The 23445-nt window shown below is 40.0% G+C and overlaps 2 protein-coding genes across 3 annotated transcripts; both read left to right on the top strand.

Moving 5' to 3' along the window:
- The first annotated feature begins 192 nt into the window (after positions 1-192).
- spag1b (sperm associated antigen 1b) lies at positions 193-21332 on the top strand. 2 transcript variants are annotated; one of them, XM_017712354.2, is made up of 19 exons: positions 193-264; positions 1637-1803; positions 2532-2691; positions 2932-3039; positions 3136-3209; positions 3306-3418; positions 4514-4619; positions 4755-4885; positions 5601-5707; positions 5899-6037; positions 7472-7849; positions 10851-10950; positions 11817-11969; positions 12526-12674; positions 14652-14793; positions 15267-15393; positions 16703-16861; positions 18309-18641; positions 20183-21332. In XM_017712354.2, exons 2-19 carry the CDS (start codon positions 1700-1702, stop codon positions 20309-20311), a joined length of 2712 nt encoding a protein of 903 aa, XP_017567843.1. In that variant the 5' UTR covers positions 193-264; positions 1637-1699; the 3' UTR covers positions 20312-21332. The 2 variants fall into 2 exon arrangements, with proteins under 2 accessions (XP_017567843.1, XP_017567842.1); XM_017712353.2 differs by lacking the exon at positions 193-264 and adding an exon at positions 1069-1206.
- Positions 21333-22065: 733 nt separating this feature from the next.
- On the top strand, positions 22066-23302 carry malsu1 (mitochondrial assembly of ribosomal large subunit 1). The gene is made up of 4 exons (XM_017712359.2): positions 22066-22464; positions 22565-22737; positions 22844-22925; positions 23020-23302. The coding sequence occupies exons 1-4, from the start codon at positions 22188-22190 to the stop codon at positions 23169-23171; spliced, it is 684 nt and encodes a 227-aa protein (XP_017567848.1). The 5' UTR covers positions 22066-22187; the 3' UTR covers positions 23172-23302.
- The last annotated feature ends 143 nt before the right edge of the window (positions 23303-23445 follow it).

Raw genomic sequence — 23445 nt, 5'->3', positions numbered from 1 at the left:
CTAGCTACATATTTACTTAGTTTCCTGACGTATTTTAATTCAAATTCATAACTAGCAAACAATTCTCAGCCTAACATACTTATATTTTCCAGGCCTTGCGGAGAGTGGAATTTTACTCAGGAACGAACCATAACTGGCAACATTTCCCTCAGAAAACAAACAAACAATAATAAATCTAGTTACTCACAGAATCTGAGGGATTGATTGTGATTTCCCTGCCGTCGCGTCTGTGCTCCTCTCCAGCGGCTTGGGGGCGAGAGGGCCGTGAGTATTTATATGGATCTGAGGTATTTTGTTCTTTAAAAACTAAAATAAACACCCGGGATGTTCAAAGCACACTTTAAATAACGTACACAGATGAAAGGAATCCACCATGCACATGCGCATTAGGGCTCAGTAATACGAAATTCATTATAATTCATTTCGAAACGCTGGACAATCAGGGTTTTAAGGAAGGTAGAATTGTGTGTGTAATGTTTATCAACCAAAATCATATATTATTTACCAACATTTTAACTTAGAATGTACTACAAAAATATCATATTACATAAACATGCATTCCAAGTATATTCCATATACTTTAGTCTTTGTCTTTAACCAGTAATGAACGTCTTAACAAAGCGTTTTAGTGTATATGTCATATGGGTCTCACCCGATGACGCGTTTCCGTCTCATTTAAGAATTATTTTTATTTTTAGGATTATTATTACAAAGGATTATAAAACTTTAACATTCACTCTTTACCATATATAGTTTTGCCGCTTCATCTCAACATGTCTTCTTTTTCACCTGTTTTCTATAAACTCCGGGATTGTGTTGTTTATCATCTCTGAGTGTCCGCACTTAAATATCTTTCTTTGTGTCTAATAAAACAGTTTGAGGACTGGAGCCCAGAGAATGGAATATAATTTGTTTCAGGTTGGATGTTATATGATCACTGTATTAAGAATAATAATTATATTACATTTAGGTTTTTGTTAAAAGCGCGCTAATTCTAAATAAATCGAAATGGGCACTTTAACGTTACTCTGAGCGTCTAACTCCGCCCACCTGTTGCTAAGGAAACACGCCGCGTCCCGGAGGTTTATCTTAGCTTATCTGGCTAGCTCCTTCACAAACTTCTGAGACACGTCCAAAAGCGCTGGTCTGATTACAGCACATATTTTAGCGCACTTTTTTATTTTGGCAGGTTTTGGTGCAAGTCCGGTAAGTTTAATAGTCGTATGGAAATCTATGTGTGTTTTATTGAAACAGCTGGGTGAGTTTTCGCTGGCCAGGCTTTTAGCCAGACTGCTAGGCTGACTCTCAGATGGCTCCCTGCTCTCTATATAATGCGCTGCAGAGGTAATAAAACTGTGGGTTCTTCACCCAAACAGTGCACTAAACGTTAGCTGTGTAGCTGTACGGTTTATGGTGGAATATAAATGACTTTCTGTTGGAAATATAGTGCACTAAATGTGTTAAATCCGTTATATAATGACCTATGTGGCGTTCACAATACGAGTGTAGGAAGCCATTTGAGACTCTGCCTTAGAGTTTTTGAAAATGCTGTTGGTGAAGAGCTGTTTTCTGTGTGTAATAATTACTGGTATAGTTTTCATATGATCTGGGTTTTCTGTGTGCTTAATAATTACAGAGATCATTAGAGCATAGTGGGTAGAACTGTTCTGACCCCCCAGCTGCTTGAGCTCTCCCTGCCATGAGCACCAGCACACACTCAGTCCCTGCGGAGCACCTGGACTACAGCTACATTGAAAAATGTTCAGACCTAAAGTACTTGGAGAAGATCCTAAGAGTCCTCAGGTACTCTCTTATGGGGTTGGGAAATATGACAATATATATGATTATTGTGATAAATTATGTCACAATACGACTTTTCTGAACATATTGTGTATATCATCAGTACATTTTTAGGGGGCAGTTGTGGGCTGGAGGTTAGGGAACCAACCTCGTGACCAGAAGGTCGCTGGTTCGATCCCCAGAGCCGATAGCACATGACTGAGGTGTCCTTGAGCAAGACACCTAACCCCCAATTGCTCCCCGGGCGCTGTGGATTGGGCTGCTCACCGCTCCGGGCAAGTATGCTCACTGCCCCCTAGTGTGTGTGTGCTCACTAGAGTGTATGTGGTGTTTCACTTCACGGATGGGTTGAATGCGGAGGTGGAATTTCCCTGTTGTGGGATTAATAAGGGTCTCTTAATCTTGTTTAATTATGAAGAGAGCAAAATTAGTCCTGTTTAACTGGATTTTGTGCAACACTGTATGCAAAGTATGGAATAAAAATCACTGCATGCACGTTTTTTGACAGTAAGTTTTAAAATGTAGCGTGGCTGGTTCTTTTTTTTCTGTTCCAACTGATTAGATGTCTGAAAAAATAAATATCGAGAAAAAGTGTGTATCGTAAAAATTTCTTTAAGTATCACAATATTATATTTTTGCCATATCAGCCACCTGTACTCTTTTATCTTTCGTCAGCCATACTTTCGTAAAACTCCTTCTTGTGCATTAAGGCCTTATTGCTTTATTCTCAGGTCAGGTAAAGAGGGCTTTTACCCTCACCTCACTGAATTCTGTGAGAAGCATATAGAGATGCTGGATCCCAGGAGTCGTGCCCTAAGAAAGGAGAATTCTCCTGCTACAGCTGCCAATTTCTCTAATGATGAGTGGAGCCAAATCACTAATGATCTACAGGTATGAAAAGAGGTCTCTGACACCTGTAAAATCGAAATCTCTTAGCCTAGTCAAGTTTTACATTAAAGTTTAGCATTGTCTATTAGTGCAGAAGCTGAAATGATCTTCATTAGTAATATCTTGCTATGATTATGAAGGTTAGGGAAAGGCACAGTAGGCTTAGTTTGAGTCAGAGGGCTGAGGCTTGTTTTATTGTGTTTAAAAGACAATACAAATGTCATGGAACTGTTCTTTGCATAGAGATGGGAGAGAGAGATCAAAGTAAATGAACTGGAGCTGAAGCAACGGTCCACATATAGCAATGATGAAAACATCCCACCTGTGCGAGGGTCCAGCTGCTCACTTAAGGTAAAATAAACAACTTGATATTGAAAAGCATATATTTATTTGCTTTTCCATATATGTCAGCATCTCTGTAAATTAACATATCACACTTTCCTACAGAAAGCAGCCCAGGATGGGGTCAAAAATAGTTTGAAAACATCTCCTCTACCCCGAACCTACCAAGACTGGGACAAGTGAGCCTTAAATTAAATGTGACCTAAAGATCTGTATGCATCTGAAGTGACAAGGTTAAGGGCTTTTTATTTTTTGCTGTGTGTATATTTTTGCAGGTTTGATGTTGAGAAGGAATGTGCTAAAATTGAGGGAAGTATGGCAAATAGAGACTCTCCTGCCATTATCAATGACTTCCTTCCAGAAATCAAAAGGGACGTAAACACAACAGGTCAGTTTTTATTTTGTTAAATGGTTTCACTGTTTTTTGCCAAATGAATCACATTTTAGTATATTTTTTATGTACTAAAACTAGCCTTTATATTTGTTTATATTAAGCTGCATGTCTTTGGGATTAAATTCTTGTTTACCTGGGAATCAAAATACAATGACTTTTGATTACATTGCCATGCCTCAGCATGTAGAGGAAAATAATGTTAAAGGGCCTATATCATGAAAAAAACAAATTTCGCTTTTTTGAAATAAAGGAGGGGTGGCACAGTGGCACGGTGGGTAGCGCTGTCGCCTCACAGCAAGGGGGGGCCTCGGTTCGATTCCCGGGCTGGGCGACCAGGGTCCTCTCTGTGTGGAGTTTACATGTTCTCCTCGTGTCTGTGTGGGTCTCCTCTGGGTTCTCCAGTTTCCTCCCACAGTCCAAAGACATGAAGTTAGGCCAATTGGACACGCTACATTACCCCCAGGTGTGAGTGTGTATGTCTGTCTGTCTGCCTGCCCTGTGATGGACTGGCGGCCTGTCCACGGTGTATCCTGCCTTCTGCCCAATGGCTGCTGAGATAGGCTCCAGCATCCCCCACTGCGACCCTGAGGGAGAAGCGGCTTAGAAAATGTGTGTGTGTGTGTGTGTGTGTGTGTGTGTATGAAATAAAGATATTTCAAGTAATATGTAAACACAAAGTTTTAAAATGCACCGTTCACTCCTCAGTCTATAAAGCCCAATCCAGCTTATGAAATGACCTGCAAAATACAGCCAGTTTTGAAAATTGACAATGAAAATGAACATTTATGATAAAACATTAGGAAAAAAAAACAAGAATACAACAATGTGGGATATAGGCCCTTTTACCATTTATATCATGGTTCACCATCCCTACTTGTCATTTAGAGAAAAGCCTGAGCTAGCTCAAAGACCCTCCATGATACCATATTTCACTCACAAATACATCATGGTCTGGACAGAAAAGCAATTATGGTCTTTACTATTTGTGTTCACTTTACAACTAATGATGTCATTTCACATGTTTGCTATGTTAAATTTGTATTTACTTACATCCTGTATGCCTGACTATGTCATGTGTCCATTCTCCAGTTCTTACAGAGCAGGAGAAAGTTGTTCTGGCAAACCGTGAAAAAGACAAAGGCAATGAGGCTTTCAGAGCCTGTGATTATGAGGAGGCTGTGGCCTATTACAGCAGGTGATCTTTAGTCATAGGTCTATCAAGGTTTTCTCCTTTATTTTCCACTGTGTTCACTGTTTTTTCATTGTATTTCTCCTGTAGAGTGGTTGTTTTGGTATTAACTGGAGTTCTGCTGGTGTGGTGTGTCCACAGGAGTCTATGTATCATTGTGACGGCTGCAGCCCTTAATAACCGGGCCCAGGCAGAGATCAAACTGCATCGCTGGCATGACGCGCTGAGTGACTGTGAGCAAGTGCTGCAGCTGGAGCCACACAATACTAAAGGTGCCAGTGTGATTTAAGGCTGAAGAGCAGGGTCAGGGGTCAGGAAACAAGAACTGTTATATAAATGCTGTGAAGGATTTCCTTTCTCTATAAGTAACATAGTTCAGAGCTCTGGCAGTTAGTAGTTCAGTTTTATTATGTTTACATATACACAGCTTTTTAATTAGTCTTGAGGTTCAGTGTCTCCCCTAATCACTGTGTGTGATGCTAGTTAATGCAGGCATCTGTCAGCTGTATAACAAAATAGGCAGTGTTCTCCTCCAAGTGTGAGGTTGTTCAGTGATGTTGCTTTAATGGCAGTTAGAAAAGATGCGGTGGACATGTGTTTAGTAGGAAGCACCTGCTAGCCTTTAACCATCCCAGATAGCATTGTGTGAAAGGGGAGCCACAACTGCCATGTGGGCTCGACAGTGACATAATTAAGGAGAAAATTGGGTAACCATCCCCCTCCCAAAAAAAGTGCTCAATTTTTGAATTGAGAACACCAGTTACCTTTTTTTTTTAACATTTTAACAAGGTAGGAATTGTTGAGGGTCCATGAGATCTTCAGTGAACCAAGAAATTTTAAATGTGAAGTCAACAATCATCTCTTTTGTTCTGTTTGTATTAAAATTGAGGTTAAAGTCTCTTTTTAGAATGTGAGTTTAAAGTGCTAAACTGTAAATCTCTAGATGAAAACATGATGTAACAGTATGTGAACTGCTTTGTTCTGAAGCTCTGCTGCGTCGTGCCACTGTGAACAAACAGCTGGGGAACCTGCAGGTGGCCAGTGATGACCTTAGTGCTGTGCTTCGCTCTGAGCCGCACAACATGACCGCTCAGGTGCGACTCCTCTCACATTACTGCATGTATCATTGGCTGTTTTTGTTTATCAGGGGAAATTTGAATAGGAGGCTTTCAGTGACACACATGACAGAAATTCTACATTATCAAACCAGCAAAAACTGCCTGTCAGATATTTATTGTGTATTTGTGTGTTTTATAAAGTATGTTTGACTCTGTGTGTTTTACAGAGACTGCTGGAGGAAATCAGTAAGAAAATAAATGCAGATATGCAGGACAAACCAAGCAAGGGCAAGAAGCTTCTCATTCAGGAAGTAGATAATGATGAAGATGAAGTTGGTGATGAAGATGACAAAAAACCATCAGCTGGTAAGTGACATTGATAGCTTCTATCACATTTCTTCTAATACAGGCCATGCAGACTTTAGTTGTTGTGTATAAGCAGTTCCAAATAGTTTGGAGTGGTGGAAGGGAAATATATTTAAATCAAGGGAATGTGCCTGACTTGTCTGTGTGTGAGCTACAAACATGAGTGCACTGGCTCATAGGCGCTGAAACAGCATTTCATGTTGCTTTTTAAAATAAAATAAATAAGATGAAGATGGTTGCAGCACAAGTTATGTTAGAGCAGAATGCACAAGATTCAGATCAACTTCACTTAGGCCTTTTCTCTTCTTACCTATGAAGGTTCTTGGGAAGATTCTTCTGTGGAATTGGCCTTGTTCAAGCTGACATTGATCATGCACTGTCTCATCAACATAAACCATAGCTAACAGTTTGCATCTATAGGTTTTGTTTTCATGTGCAGCATGTCCACTGGGTGGTTGATCCCAGCATTGTGGGTTCAATACCTGGGTCCGCTGTTAGGCCTTTGAGCAAGGCACTTAACCGTCTCTGCTGCAGGGGAACCGTACCATGGCTAACCCTGTGCTCTGACACCAGCTGTCTAAGCTGGGATATGTGAATATAAGATTTTGTTATTCTATTGTCTATAATGACAATAAATGTACTTAACTCTGACCAAAATGAACAATATCAGTGCTGCCACTTTAGTCTAAAGTGAGGTTTTCTAGTTTAAATATTAGGAAAGCCCCATTCTGATGATATGTCTTAAACGTAAGAGGAACTTCAAGAAATTTTCCTCTGAGGGCAAAGGGGCAGATGCTTGAGAATGTGTTTGAAAATTTTTCCTAGATAGTAAATGCTGAAGCCAGATATGTCACGTTACTGCTTGGAAGTCAATTATCACATCTGTATGTAATAGCCTCTGGCTGGTTACACTAGCAGTCAGGATTTCTTTATCTGTGTGAGGGGATTCCCAATAATTCTGTGACATATTTATGAAATGCATGCTGGATATTGTATGAGAGAACACTGGATGAAATCACAAAAAAAGATACAAAATTGTAAATTTTGTCAAACCAAAGGAAGCAATGCTGGACTAGAGAATGTTACATAACACAACGAATAACATAATAAAGCCAGATTGCCCTTTCTAGTAAGGCTTGACTTAAAAAAAAACTGTTCAGAAAACCAAAAAGAGTATTTAAGAGAGGTGCAGTAGGAATCTGCACCTATAGGTGAAAGTCTTCAAGGTTTGAGCTGCACCTTGTGATTTTCCCTGACAGAAAGCTTTCCTGGAACTCTCTGCAAAAAGCTTCAGTGTCCACGCCCCTTTCCTACTGTGATGTAATTGCTGCAGACACACCCCCCTCCCCCTCTCTGCGCTTCTCTCACACACACTCACTCTCTCTCTCTCTCTCTCTCTCTCTCTCTCTCTCTCTCGCTTGCTTGCTCTCTCAGACGGTGGTCAGAGTGTGGGAGAGGACAGGCAAGCTGCAGCGAGAGGAGGAATGGGTAATGCGCAGAAGAAGCCTCAGGGTAGGGGGCCACGGGGAGGAACTGCTGACAAATACAAGGTGAAGGCAGAGGGCGGGTCAGCAGCAGAAGAGAGCAGGAAGAGCCTGGCTAACGGCAGCAGCAGCAACTGCACAACTCAGCCGGGCACCAGCAGGCCTGACAGTCCAGTGGGGAAGAGGACAGAGTCAACCTCTGTGGCTGGAGCACTGCCTCCACCACTGGCCCAACTAAAGAATGAGGGAAACCAGCTCTTCAAGAATGGACAGTTTGGAGACGCTCTGGAGAAGTACACGCATGCTATTACAGGGTTCACGGAAGCAGGTAAACACACACACACACACAGACGTCTGGATCCACCCTTGGATCTGCTTTTACTTGCTTAGAGCCTCCAACTTCTCTACACTTCTGTGCCAGTGTGTTAAACATTTACAGAGCACATTATTATTCTGGTCTTAATGAGTGAATAATATTCATTCTTTCGTTCATGCATTTAGCCATTCATTCAGTAGTTATACAGGACTTCTTTGTGTTAAAAATACAAAGAAATGCGTTTCACAGTAGCCATGAAATGTAATTTATGCCTTTTTTGGAGATCTCTCAGTTCAACCATGCATTTATTTTGTTGAGTAACGTTGATGGAATATATTTCAATGGACATGTGTATGACATACAAAACCAGACGCAAACTAATGGGAGAGCAAGCTTTTGTGGGTGAGCAAGGTCACCACTTACAAAAGTGCGTTTATTGTGTTTCATTTTTTTATTGTGGCAGTTGTACACATTTTTGATAACAAAGTGGGGCTTTGTATTTTATTTGGGAACTGTGGAGAGATGTGATTTGGCCTCTCACCCCTCCCCTTTCTATTCACCCCTCATTGCTCACTGGCAGTTCAACACAGAGTAATATTTGGCACGGAGAGAACAAACAGTGATAACAGAATTACCAGGGAAAATATTTTATTTGATTTATATGAATCATATATACCCAGCTTCATTTCCATTTTGCCTGTGGAATGGCCACAGTGGGGCCTGCAGAAGGAGGTTAAGAACAAACCTACAGTCTATGCCAATTTTTCTCTATTCCTAGTACAGAGCTGGTGTGTGTAGTTCGTCTTTAATCTGACTCTGACTGAGCTTGTGTGTGAGCGTGTTTCATCTCTAATCTGACACGGTGTGTGTGTGTGTGTGTGTGTGTGGTGTGTCTCTAATCTGACTCAGAGAGTGTGGTGGCTGAAAGCTGCTTGGCGAAGCGGTGCTCTGTGTCATGTGACCTGTGCCCACTCTGTATGAAATCAGATCTGGTTCTCTTACAGAGTACCTCATTGAAAATGCAGCTAGAAATCTCTTGCTCATTGACTGCTTTTTCTTCTTTTTCTCTCTGTGCTTCTCCCTCTTTCTTTGACTTTTTCTATTGGTCTCTCTGTCTTTCCACGTCCTGCCTACTCTCTCTCTCTCTCTCTCTGAGTGGATTCATGTTGTTCTGCTGGAGTAATATTTGATCTATGTACTACAACCCCATTTCCAAAAAAGTTGGGATGCAAGGCAAAATGGAAATAAAATCATTGAAACCCTCTATTTAATTGAAAATAGCACAAAGTCAACATATGAAATGTTGAAACTGAAAAATAGGATTGTTTTATGAAAATATATGCCCATTTTGAATTTCATGCCAGCAACACACTTAAAAAAAGTTGGGATGGAGGCAGCAAAAGACATAAGTTGTGTTATTCTAAAAAACCATCTCAGCTAATTAGGTCAACTGACAACAGTTCAGTAGCATGATAGGGTATAAAAAGAGCATCCTAGAGGGGCTGAGTCTTTCAGAAGTAAAGATGAGGGGTTCACCACTCTGGGAAAGACTTCACTGGCAAATACATATACACAAACTTCTTCTAAGCCACTTCTCTATCTGAGTTGCGGGGGTGCTGGAGCCTCACTGGCAAATAGAGCACCAATTTAAGAATAACATTTCTCAAGGTAATAAATTAGCAAAAAGAAAAGAATTGCAAAGATTCTGTAGTGAAAATCACAGCATGTCTGCAGCTGTCTGTGAACAGTTTGTCGCTGCACCCACAAATGCAAGTCAAACAGCTTGTTATCAGCACATAGTAGGAAAGCCATCATATGTTGCCATCCAGAACACATCTTTTTTTCACAGAAGGTCTTCCAAGACAACGGCAAACCACATTGTGCATGTATTACCAAGCATGCCTCAGTAGTAAAAGAATCCAGGTGCTAAACTGGCCCGCCTGCAGTCCAGATCTGCAGTCACCCAGTGAAAGCATTTGGGGCATTATGTAATGAAAAATATGGCAAAGCAGACCCTGAACTGTTGAGCAACTGAAATCCTATATCAAGCAAGAATTGTAAAATATTTCAATTTTAACATTTCAGTAACTGTCCTCAGTTCTTATGTGCTTACAGAGTGTTGTTAAAAGAAAAGGCAATACAGCACAGTGGTAAATATGCCCCATCTAATTTTGTAACGTGTTGCTGGCATCCAATTCCAAAAGGGCATATATTAAAAAAAAAAACAGTTTTAACATTTGATATGTTGTCATTGTACAATTTTCAATTAAATGTAGGGTTTAAATGATTTGCACATCATTGCATTCTGTTTTTATTTACAATTTGCACAGCATCCCAACTTTTTTGGAAAAGTGGCCTCTTTCTTGTTGGGACTTTAGCGGAACAGCTGTAAGATTAAAGTGGGAGAGGCAGAGCAGTTTGCTGACAGTAATGTGGATGAACTGGTTTTACCACATTGAAACCAGCTTTCAGCTTTCATACTGATGGGTCATAGGAGACATCGCTTTAGAACAGAGGTCTTGAACCCAGTTGACGGAAAACAGGATTCAAGGTCCAGAGTTGAAGATCTACTGCTCTAGAGACATAAAAGATGACAAATAGGAATGTCTACATTAGCTGTTACGGTTGAAAGAGTTTTTTTTTATCTACATTTTGAAAACCACCACTTTGTAAGTTTGCCAAAGTCACAGTCATTCAGAAATCCTGAGACTGGGATGGTAAGCTGTTTTACTCAGGCGGTTGTGGAAGTCAGACTGGTTGCAATGCTGTGCTTTTAGATGAGAGGTGTAAAAAGAGGTATTTTTAGAACCCACTTCACTGCTGTTTATGGAGACACATGACTGAAACCCACTGTAATGCTTCATACAGACCCACACACCTATTATCTAACCTATTACTTTACCCATTACCTCTATCTGTACCATGTCCATCCAGAGCTAGAAAAGAACTGCTGTAACCGGATAGCACATAAAGATGATGTGTAGATTTTAAATCCTTGCTTTTTTCTCTTTAGGCATTGACAGTCCAGAGGACCTCTCTATACTGTACTCAAACAGAGCAGCCTGCTACCTGAAAGATGGTAACAGCTCTGACTGTATAGCTGATTGTACCAGGTGAGCACTCGGCCACACTGTGCTGAACTATTCTAACAACACTAAACCCTAAATCTTCACCCTAAATACTAACCCCTAAGACCTAATAGCCTCACCCTTAAAACACTAACCCCTAGCACGTAATAACCCAAGCCCTAACACCTAACCTTCAGCACCAACTTATTCAGTCCTGTCCTAACCCCGACTGTACACGAATAATTCTCAAAAGTGATGGTTCAGCGAACGAAAACAAAAGACTTGCACAATTTCCCCCATTACCCAAATGCAGTTGATTAGCCAAGATATGTTTGTAACTGAAATTTGCTTCTTTACTTTTGCACTGGAGCTAGTTAATGTACTCTGTTTGTCCGAAAGGTTGTAGAGAACTGCTCATTCAACATTGATTTATTTCCAATTTAATCCCAGAGGAACATTTTATTGTTCAAATGGTGGTCTTTGTTGGCTCACTATGTTTCATTATGCATCAAGCATGTCACAGATGTTTCTACTAAAATTCCTTAAGAGAAATAGAGATATAAGACAAAAAGGAGATATAAGATACTTCTGGCCCAGATAAAAATTATGATTTTATTTATTATTTCTGTTTAGTTTGCTGATAAACATAAGTGTTATAACCATTCTTATCTAGAAGAGAGTACAGCGATTTTTTAGGTTTCTTCTCTATGGGAGGCAGCATTACTGCAACTGGAGATTACTCTTTCTGTAGTAACAGCCTGTGCTCCTCTGGAAAGGCTTTGTACTAGATTGTTGTCAAGATTTCTGTGCTTTTCTATGGAGATGTGAACTCCTGTGTCAGCAATGGATGCACCTTAAATTAGCTTAATTTACTAATTTTGTTTTTGTGATGTGGTTGTTGTTGATATCAGAGCGTTGGAGCTGCAGCCGTTTTCTCTGAAGCCATTGCTGCGCAGGGCAATGGCATACGAGTCTCTGGAGCGTTACCACAAAGCCTATGTGGACTATAAAACCGCACTACAGATTGACAGCAACATCCTTGCTGCCCACGACAGCGTCAACAGGTATCAGCTGCTTTCAGCAGCTCCTACCCAGCACACATATTCACACACCACAACCTGCACACTGCATTCTGAGCTGATGACCACAACATTACAGGAAACACCACCGAAAGGAAGGGTCTTTCACTATCTGATCAGGAATCAATGAATCGATGATATAATGAATTTGTTAATATATAGTCACATGGATTTCAGTGGAGATCTGGTCATATGCCACAATCATAATGGGGCATACTCCTCAATTACCACATCATAAGCAAAAGTAATTTATATGTTTTGTAGAAAATTAGTTTTGCTTGTAATGCATGATAATGTCCAAATACATTTGGTGTGGTCACTTACTCATATGGTCATGTCAGCAAAGCCCTTTGAACTAAACTGACAGAGAGGCAGAGAAAGAGTGAGATTAATGAGGGTTGGATTTCTCCTAACTCTGCAGCCTAATTCAGCATGTGTTGATGGTCTAATAACAGGATGATGCAGTGTGTGTGTGTGTGTGTGTGTGTGTGTTTGTGTGTGTGTATGCGTGCGCGCGCTCCTGTGTGTGTATTACATGTAGGATCACACGGTTGCTGATAGAGCAGGATGGTCCTGATTGGAGGCAGAAGTTACCGGAGATTCCAGTGGTTCCACTGTCGGCCCGACAACACTGCACAGAACCCCCACCCTCTACTCATTCACACACAGAGGAGGACACAAAAGAAGCCGGTCAGTACACACACAAGCACACAAACTTGCATCACATGCATTATGTATCTTAAACATATACATAAATACCATTTTAATAAATAAATGCCATTTTTAAATCACATGAAATTAATTCTTGACAGATTCATATCATGCACACCCTACACACATACTAGAGCTTAAATCTGGCCTCAAATTATGCTTCAAACCTGAATACAGCCCAAGAATTTCCTGTCCAATTTTTTTCCTGTCCAGTTTTCTTTCCAAAACTGACCAGAACTGGCCCATCATTAACAGAAGTGTAGAATAAAGCCTCATATTTCTAATGATGTTGTGTACAATAACATACTATAATAAAATATATAATAAAATATTTAGCTGTCCAAAATTTAGCTTAAATGTGTTTTAACAAATGTATTCATCAAACAATGATTTCGAACAGCATCCAAAACATTTTTAGTCAGTAAAAAACTTTCCATACTGCACTGTAGTTGCACTGCTGATACAGCAGGGTCTCAACTCTATTTCTGCACATAGAACATGTACATTACATGTAATATTCAACATATCATGGAAAACATTTTTTGACCAAATAAATTTAACAACCTTTTGGCTGCACACATTTACAAGTATGAGCCTGAAAGGCAGAGTAACAAAAACAGCTCATATAATTCTGAGGGATACAAAACCAAACATGAAATTGGAACACGACCGATATTGGGGGGAAAAAAATAACGTCTGAATTCACCACAAGCTATTCTGTTTTGTTGGGTTTGGACAACTATTGCAAGCTCTAACACACATCGTACACATCAAACAGAGGCACACGCACACAAGACACATCACAGACACCCAGACACATTACACACATCAAACGCACACGTATACATGGTTTTCACATAGTGAGAGATGCCGCTGATATGTCAAAATCAGGTTGTTGTGACTGGGTAGGGGTTGAATGAGAAAGTAAGCAGGATGTTCAGCTGAATTCATGTTCAACCAGTAACAATAAGGTTCAATTCCCACACACACAGATTTACTTATTTTACCCACAATAAATGCACTCAAAGCCATAAAATCCTAACCCAAAATAAATCCTATTAACAATATCCCTAGCCCATAAGACAACAGTTAAATACCCTGTTTGAGCTGCCCCTTTAGACGGTTGAAGGTTAATATGGGTATAGTACTGGCACACACATAACTAGTCTAAACATGCTTACTGAAGTCATAATCTCTTAAAGAAACATTTGTATATAACCTCACCTAATTGAACACAGCTACTACACACCCATAGTAGCACTCACCCTGGGTAAAGGGGCATCTCAGACAAGACCAAATTCTTTTCAGAGATGTTCAGTAGAACAGGACAAGTTCTTGTTTTTTATGTTCATGTGGGTTTATGTACCAAAACATTTTTACATTGCATTTCCAACCTCTCTTTATCCATTAGAATTTAACAGGCTATTTTGTTCTGTGCCTTATATTAAGACTAGTTTATGTAAATTAAAATTAAAACTCTGTTCTTGTTGATTGCTTTCTATTGTGCCTCAGTCAAAAATCTCTCCACCTTGGAATACTCCTCATAACTTCAGTGTAAATGGGAGGGGCTAAGCTGCTGTAGACTGAATAGCAGACATCTCTTAATGCATTGGTTTTCTTGACATGGCAAAAATGATTACTTCAAAACAGATTGCTTAATTTCTGTTTATGGGCTGTATGGAGTGGTAATTTGGTACATTGTGAAATGTAAATATGAAACAATGTACATAATGTATTTTTTAGCTATAGTGTATATAAAAACTATTTTATTCCAAAATAAGGTTTTCCATTATATAGGCCCTTTATAAAAAGGAAAAGGCACTTTTGTAGACTCCTGGCAGACAGGAAAAGGCCAACATCAGGTGTTTTGTCTTCTGTACTGTGACTAAAAAGAGGCAGATGATTATCTGCTGTAGAACTACTTAAATTCCTAACTGTGAGTGTGGTGTGTTTCAGACAGGAGAACAGAGGCACATTTCACTTCTCTGAAGACAGAAGGAAACGAGTTAGTGAAGAAAGGCCAGTACCACGGGGCAGTTGAAAAATACAGTGAATGCCTTAAACTCAAATCAGATGAATGTGCAATCTACACTAACAGGTATGGTGTTACCAACTCTGTGTGCCTTAATGTGAAATTCCTTTTAGAAAATACTGTTTATATTTACTTCTTATGTTCACAAAATACATGGACGTTTGAAATTTAAAACTGTCACTGATATGCCCCTTTATCTCTTCCAAGGGTCTCTCATTTGTCAGTGATTGTCAGTTCAGCTGCTTTATAAAATCGGTTTTGTACTCTGACATGCTGCTTTGAAGTCTTTTGGTTTTTTATACGTTTAAGCCAGATTAGTTTGTGTAGAATATAATGAAAGCTTTGTAGAATAGAGAAATGTTTAAGACATAAAATTATGATCAAATTGAAAATATTAATTCTACTGAACTTGAACAGAGGTGTATCTTTAAGCCTGTAAACATTTTTTTTTAGCAGAGCCCAGCTATGTTTTAACAAGATGATGAGAAGTGGAGCTGTGTTGGACGAACTGTGCTATAACTCTTCTTTTCCTGTCTCAGAGCACTCTGCTTAATTAAACTGGAATGCTTTGCTGAAGCCAAGCAAGATTGTGACTCCGCCCTAAAGCTTGAACCCTCCAATAAGAAGGCCTTCTACAGACGTGCATTGGCTTATAAGGGCTTGAAGGTAAGAGAACATTACCATTGCTTACTTTGAGTTCACCTTCGTCCAGCAGATTCAGTGGCTCCCTCCTTCCCTTTACTTAAGATACTGTAGAAATGTTGAAATAGGATCAGATTCCTCTTTTGTACGCTGACTTTACTTCCAGGAACCGATCCAGATGAGCACTCAGACTCTGGGAAGCTTTGTGAATACAGCCATAGGCCTCAGTGTTTTGCCACAAAGTAGGATGCTGAGGATACACTTAATTTGTGTTTAACTTGAGCTTAAAATAATCATGAATGTGGTTCAGTAACCTGCTGCCCAATCACTACAGCGATCTATAACTAAACTTTTCCAAGGTTATGTTACACTTTAGCTCAGCTGAACCACAAAACACTGATTCTCAGTCAAACCTGTGAGAAAATGTCAGATTTGCTTACAGCAATGATATTCTGATACTTCTGTACAAAAAGCAGTCTTAGCTGTATAAATCTATAAATAATGAACACAATTCAGAGAAACGTGAACGTGCAAGAATGAATCAAACTATTTATGAGTCTTTGTGTTCTCTCAACTAAATAAAGGGCGATCTTTGATTCAATGAATTTAACTTTTAAGAATATGTAGAGCTTTCATGGAATCCCTTCTTTGTCTCAGACTTAGGCTCCATGTTAATTTTTTTCAACACACCATCACCAACACTGACTCACACCCATCTTATACAAGTGGCCACTTGCAGCACTAGAGGAGAAGAGGATGTCGAGAGGTGAATTTTATAGAAAACACCCTCACCTTCGGCTAAATTAACCCCAGTGAGCTAGATATGCAAATTTTGTTTTTTTGAGAAGATTAAATGTAACATGCATAAAATATGTTAATAACTGCTTTGTCTGGCTATAAGTTTTGGTTTAGAGTCATGGTGTGTTACCTTTTTTTTCTTGTTAGCAGTGTAGCCTAACTAGCAAGCTAGTTAAGTTGCATCGTCAGTCGTGTGTAACAGATAGAGTAAAACTCCCCAATTTAAAGGTTATGGTTTTACAATATATAGCATTTTAAAGCTTTGTATTGGTATGGCTTATAAACCACTTTTCAGAGGGTTTAAAACAAGGGAAATGTGTCAGATCACAAAGATTTCTGGGCAAGTTTTGCTGCCAAAGTCATTTACTCAACCTCTTGCCTCTCTGCAGACCCATCTAACATCGACACATTCCAAAGGTGTGTGTAGACAGTGTATAAGATGTGTATAAGCTTGATGTATTCTGTATGAGTCATTATTATTGTGTGTGTGTGTGTGTGTGTGTGTGTGTGTGTGTGTGTGTGTGTGTGTGTGTAGGATTATGAGGCATGTAGTTCAGATTTGCAAGAGGTGCTGCATTTAGATGCGAGTGTGCAGGAGGCTGAGCGGGAGCTGGCGGAGGTGACGGCTTTGCTGAAACAGCACCGAGCTACAGAGTCTTCCAGCCAGCCACGCAGGAACATCACCATCACTGAGGTGGCTTAACAGCACTCACACTGCAGACAAAACATGCACAGACTCACACTGCAGACAGAACACTACTCAGCTTTGCAGTTCTCATCTACACAACTAATAATTGTTTAGATAATTGATTAATTTGTTATACTATTATTTGGTTAATTGAGTAATTGAAGCATTATGTTACTGTGGATTCTTCTCACTTCTCCCCTCTCACAGTGCCTCAAAAGCTTCACTTGTGTGTCAAACCTTTTTTATGGTGCAACCAGAGTCAGCTTTAGTGGAGCATGACCATTTCCTTTTTTTTCCAATTATCCCAAGAAATGACTGCAAAATGCTAGAGGGCACCAATGAGCGAGTCCTGAATGAGTGGAGCTAAATAGCTAAAAATGAAGAATTAACACTCTTTCTAGTCATTAATGAGGGACGTTCCTTTAATTTTGGCAAATATAAAACTGTATTTCATTAAAAAATTTAAAGAACACTTGCCAGTATTTTTCTGTTTTTCTACAGCAAAAAGGTTTTGGGTAAAGGGACACTAGCATTAATCCTACTGAGTGTTGATTGAAAAGCTTTTGTTGTTGACTGCGGAGGTGGAATATGAAACACAAGTGCTGAATGGTCATAGCTGAAGTCCAGGTGTATCCTCTCCTGAACAACAAAAACACATCCTTAGAAACTAGTGTGTGTTCAGAACTCTTAGGACACAGTACTGGCTATCAACTCTGCACTGTACACAGGCAGGAACACCCGTAATTCTATTAACATGACTTCATACCACTGTCAGATCTGTACTGTATATTATGGCTGAAAAATGCAGAATGACAAGGTGCAGAACAACAGTTTTTCATCACATAACATATCAATTAAAAAAGCCCTGTAACTATATTTCAAACAGTTCAACAACAGTGTTGAAATATTATAATATTCTGTATTGAGAACATTTTTATTATTCTTTTTTAGGAACTTGGCACAAAATTACGGAGCCCCGCTGATGACATCCTGTAAATAAAAATAATGCATGGCCATGACTTAGTAAGGCATGGGAATGAGATCATGGCTAAGTTGTGGCCACGACTTAATTATCTCGTTCCCGCGCCTCACTAAGTCGTGGCCACGCATTATTTTTATTTATACAGGATGTCACCAGCAGCATTCATTGTAGACCCACTTGGGAGAATCCTTTAGCATCTGGAAGAGGACTGCTTTTAAATAAACAACTTGTCAACACTTTTACTTTTTTCCATAATCAACATTGACAGCAACTAACCTAGTGACAAGTTAGGATTTTATTATTATTTATTTACACTTTCTCTGAATCCAGATTTCTCCAATCTGACTTTAGCTTTTGTGAAGCCACTCGGCCACCTCCCGAGCTTTTAGTCAGTTTAGCTTACACATCTCTAGATCATGTGTGGATGTCAGCTTTAGCCATGTCCGGTCTCCTTTGCCACTGTTTGTGCAGGAGGAGGAGGAGGAGGAGGAGGAGGGAAAAGCTGCAGTGAGCAGCCCAGAGAGAGAAAAGAAGAGTGTCAGTCAGAGCATCAACCTGCAACCCTCAAATGCATATGAGTTTGGCCAGGCGCTGAACGCAGCCTGTTCACATAATGATACAGCAGCTGGTGCTCAGCTCCTTCGCTGTGTGCCTCCGGACAGTCTTCCTCAGTATTTGAAAACGCAGCTGGATGCACACACTCTCAGCTTTATCATGCAGACACTGGACACACACCTGCTGACGCCAGAGCCAGGCCTCGTTTACCAGCTCCTCAGCCATCTCCACACCACAGAAAGGTTCTCGGTAAGGAATACACTCTCATGTCTCTTACCAAAGTATCCAGTGAAAAAACAGGTTAGAAAGTGCATAGTTCTGGTTCCTGAACCTGATTGGCTGAGCCAATCGTAGTGAAATGCTGGATATACACACATGACCACACACATCAACTGTGTTTTTGCTATCTGGCAACCATGGCCTTCTATGAATGAATGACAGTTCTTGGCAGAAAATAATTAATTTTAATTAATAGTGAATTATTTATTGAAAACTGGTGGATGATGTCATTGTAATTTGTATTGTTTTTTTTTTGTATTGTAAATTGTTTTATAAAAGCAATAAGCCATGTAGGACCGTGCATCACAGTGATTTTACTCTGCTTCATGTTGTGACTAATACCACCCTTTATGGCCATGAGTGTCTTATTGCATAGATTACATGACTTATGATTGATGTGTGAAAACACAGCAAACTAAAAATCAAAACCTTCATGACACTGTTTTAATGTTGAGTAATCTCTTTACTGAATAACATTTTAGCAAGGTTTTAAATTAAAAGTCAAATCAGTATTCAAAGCAATCCACACAGTGACACTGCATTTCACTCTGCTTTTAGCGTGATGGAACTAAAAGCAGGCTGTATACAGTTGCGTTTCATCATATGACTCCATTGTCTTCTAAGACCGATTACAAGTTCAGTGTGTTAATTGTTTTCTCTTTACACAACCCAACGTTTTTATTCTTGGTTCAGTCAGATCTTTCTAAATTGCTCTAATATACCAAACTTGCCAGAAATGTTGGGACAGTATGTGGAATGCAAATAAAAACAGAAAGCAGAGATTCGTTTAAACACACTTTGACTGATATTTAAACAATACAGAAACAGAACAAAGACAAAATATTTTGTTTTATGAAAATGTTTTTGTTAAAAATTCTGAAATATATGCCTTGAATATATTGCAAAAAATGGGACAGGGTGAATTAAAGACTTATTTTATAATTTATTTCATAGAAACATTATGAAATGAATCTGAAGTTCAGTGAAGGACAGTGGAAATGTGTATTAAGTCTGACAAGTCAATCGGTCAGATTTATGGAAATAATGGACATCATGATTTTTTTCTGAGCCAAGGAATAAAAGGACCATTTAGACTTCTCCAGCATAATATTTTTGGGAACATGTTCTAGTCAGCAAATTTGAAATGAGCATATACTTACAACAAAACAAAGCTAATAATGAGAAACATCAGATATTGTTTGTCTATTGTTTTAATGTACTAATAAATGCTTTCTCTTTTTATTATTATTTCTTATGCAACCCCAATTCCAATGAAGTTGGGACGTTGTGTAAAACAGAATACGATGATTTGCAAATCCTTTTCAACCTATATTCAATTGAATACACTACAAAGACAAGATATTTAATGTTCAAACGGATAAACTTTATTTTTTGCAAATACTCACTCATTTTGAATTTGATGTTGTACAGGAATTTTTCAAGAAAAACGTTCTATGCTAAATTAATTTGATAATATTAAGCTAACGTGCATCTTCATGTGTTGTGTGTAGGTTGTTCTGATGCTGCTGGACTCGGATGAGAGGAGGAAGATGACGCACCTGTTCGAGCACCTTGGTTCAGTGGACAGTGAGCTGTTCTCTCAGAATGATGTCAAAAATCTGGCCAATAAATACATCTGATGTTTCTGAACCTTTTGCATGAGCTTCCATGCTCTTGTATCTATGCAACAACCTCAGTTCCTTAAACCTGCATCAGCTTGAAGCAATATCAACATGGAGATGCACAATCCGACAGGACCCAACACACCTGCTCAACAAAACTCAACAATACTCATCCCTCTTTCTGGAACTGTTGCAGACTGATTCTATATGGATGCTTCACTTAATGAGACGAATGCACGGTCTGATGGAAGCAGTATTTACATAAAGCATCCAATACTGAAAAGTGCCCTCAAACGTCCTGATGCAAAATAATGTAGAAAATGTTCAGCTTAATTTTATTGACTCTTATGCCATGTATACAGTTGAAAAAAATGTATGTCTCAATCCATCTTTCAGTTAGAAACAGAGAAGGAATATCTTATTGCAATAAAAGATCTGACATATCCAGGTAAATATTAAATATTAAAAATAAATACTGGAGCCCTGATGTGCACAAAATGAAGCCATGTGTGGGATATGTGCCTTTGTACTCAGGTTAAAGAATGCCATCTTCAACACTCACACCCATGTTGGACATGTTGGAAAGCAAGAGAACACAAAGATGTTGAATGACTATTTTCATTTGTGAATGAAAAGCCACTGTAGTGCTGTGGCTGAGCTCTGAAGCACTGGCTGCATGCGAAATCCCCCTCAATATACAGTTATAAGTTGTTTAAATATGACTACTAGAAGTTTACACTTGCTGCTGAAGCTTGTTTGTTAAAATCTGAATAATGAAAATGATTGGCATTCTGTCTGTGGGTTGAAGTGCATCTAGTCTTGTTCAGTTCAGATTTGTCCTTCTCTGCGCTCCTCTTCTTCCCTTCTTGCAGTATGATGTGTTCACTTGTCCTCGCTTTGGCCCGTTCCAGTTATTTTACCTCTACTGTGAGGACCATTCACTATTTATTGCTGGTTTCTGTCTCTCTATCGAGAATACGGATCATTGTTTTCTGACTTCTTTCCCTTAACTTGAGTTATAAAACCTGACCTGTGCTCATTCCTCTTGGGTATATGCTTCATTGAAGGGGCATTTCAGCCTAAGACTAGCAGTTAATGTATTATTTGTTGTGTTATGTAATATTCTGTAGTTTTAGTTCATCAGTGTTCATACACTACAATACCCACCATGCATTATACAAATACACAGTCTTTCGGATCCTCTACCTCACCCAACAAATCCTGGCTGTCGCTGATTGACACTGACATCAAAATTTCCTTCACCTTTCAAAATACATCAGAAGGGGTTTGTTTCCTAGTCTCTAAACCAGTAAATCTCACTCTAGATACTGCAGGCCTGATAGAGAACAGCAGGCATGTTGCAACAGATGTAGTGATGAGTATATTTTTCAGTTTGGACAGAGCGTCTCTAACAGCTGTAAAATAAAACAATATACAAATATTTCAGTTACTTGGTTTTGCCTGGACGAAGGGCTTTGGGTATGAGGCTGGATAATGTTCTCAGCCGCCTTCTCAGGTTTAATGACCCTCTGCACGGTCAGTGTTTCTGTGATCCTGGGTTTTGAGTTTTTCTCCACATGTCTGTAAAACTCCCTCCTGTTCTGACGATATCTGTGTCTCATGTTTGTGATTCATCGGTGATGTCAATCTCAAGCCAACCTTCTTATCACCAGGTGGGCTTCATCCTGCAGGCTCTCTGAAACGTAGCCGTGGCCTGGTTCACATTGCGCTTCCGCTCCGCGCCGCTGGGGGCGGTAAACAGTCAGGAGTGTTAGTTTCCTGCGCCGCTGTGACTTTTAGAGAAGAGCCCGCATGGGTTCCCTTACCTGTGCGCTGGTCTTCGTTTATAGAGGATTATAAAATAAAGTATTATGAGTTTAAAACGGATGAAAAGATGAACGCGCTCCGCCGCTCGCCCCGCGTCCTCTCTCAGCTCTGCGGCGGAGCTGCGTGCAGAGTCAGAGCCGCTCACCGCAGAGAGGAGCAGCGCCGGACACTCAGGCCTGAAGCGCCATTCACAGGCTTTACACACTCGGACAGTAAAGTCTGTGGCCTTACAGCCTTTAAGGAGCTTCACTCACAAACCAGCACCACCTCTGGAGGAGGTGCAGATGGAGGAACGTACAGCAGAGGGCAGACCGCTCACCTCCGCCGGCAGCAGCAGCAGGGCGGTGAGTGACAGTTGGCTAACCAGACTTGTTCTAGTTCAAACTGAATTTGACACCCAGAATGGTGGATTAATAGGAGCTGTCCTTTACCGTTGTCCGGCAGGGTCAGTCGTTTTTAACCTGGACGTGATGGTGTCGCTCCTGAGGCAGGAAAACGCTGAGGACATCTGTGTGATTCAAGTACCGGAGGAGCTCAAATACACAGAGTACTTCATTGTGGTCAGCGGATCATCTGCCAGACACCTGAGGGCCATGGCGCTCTATGCCATCAAAGTGGTAATGAGACATGGTTTTGCATGGCTTTAGTTCACCGACTAAAACGAGTAACAGTTCAAACCCATTTGACTAAATAAGAATCCGTCATGTCGTCTTGCCCCCTCAGTACAAGTTTATGAAGAAAGAATGCGACCCACACGTCCACATCGAGGGGAAAGATGCTGAAGACTGGATGTGCATTGACTTTGGTAAGCATGACATCAGCATCACATTCATGGGTGTCCTAGTTATTGCTCAGACAGACTGATCTTTGGTCTCCTGTATTGGTCACATCTCTTGCAGGCTGTATGGTAGTGCACTTCATGCTGCCAGAGACTAGAGCAACGTATGAGCTGGAGAAGCTGTGGACACTGCGCTCCTATGATGAACAGTTAAACAGCATCCCAATCCAAAGTCTCCCTACAGACTTCATTTATGATGCTGAAACCAAGTGACCTGGACTGGAGTCCAGGAATTTGCTCTGACTGTACTGTTAAGACGAGACTGTGAGATGTACTCAAACAAAAACTGCTGTTTAAACATTTGATTAAAGCACCTCAATCAAATGTCATGGTTTGGAGAAAAAGAATTCACTGATGGGTTTGGATTACTCTGTGACACCGAGTCATGTAACTTTGAAGCTCTTGCTTTAAAAGCCCTGATCAGAGAGATGGTTTTCCTTTAAGGCTCACTTGTAGTACTGATCAGCACTCAGCTGGATATGATATC

Source organism: Pygocentrus nattereri, chromosome 3 (genome assembly GCF_015220715.1).
Source record: "Pygocentrus nattereri isolate fPygNat1 chromosome 3, fPygNat1.pri, whole genome shotgun sequence".
Lineage (NCBI taxonomy): Eukaryota > Metazoa > Chordata > Actinopteri > Characiformes > Serrasalmidae > Pygocentrus > Pygocentrus nattereri.
Note: the sequence above shows the minus strand (reverse complement) of the source record. Positions and strands in the feature narration are given on the sequence as shown.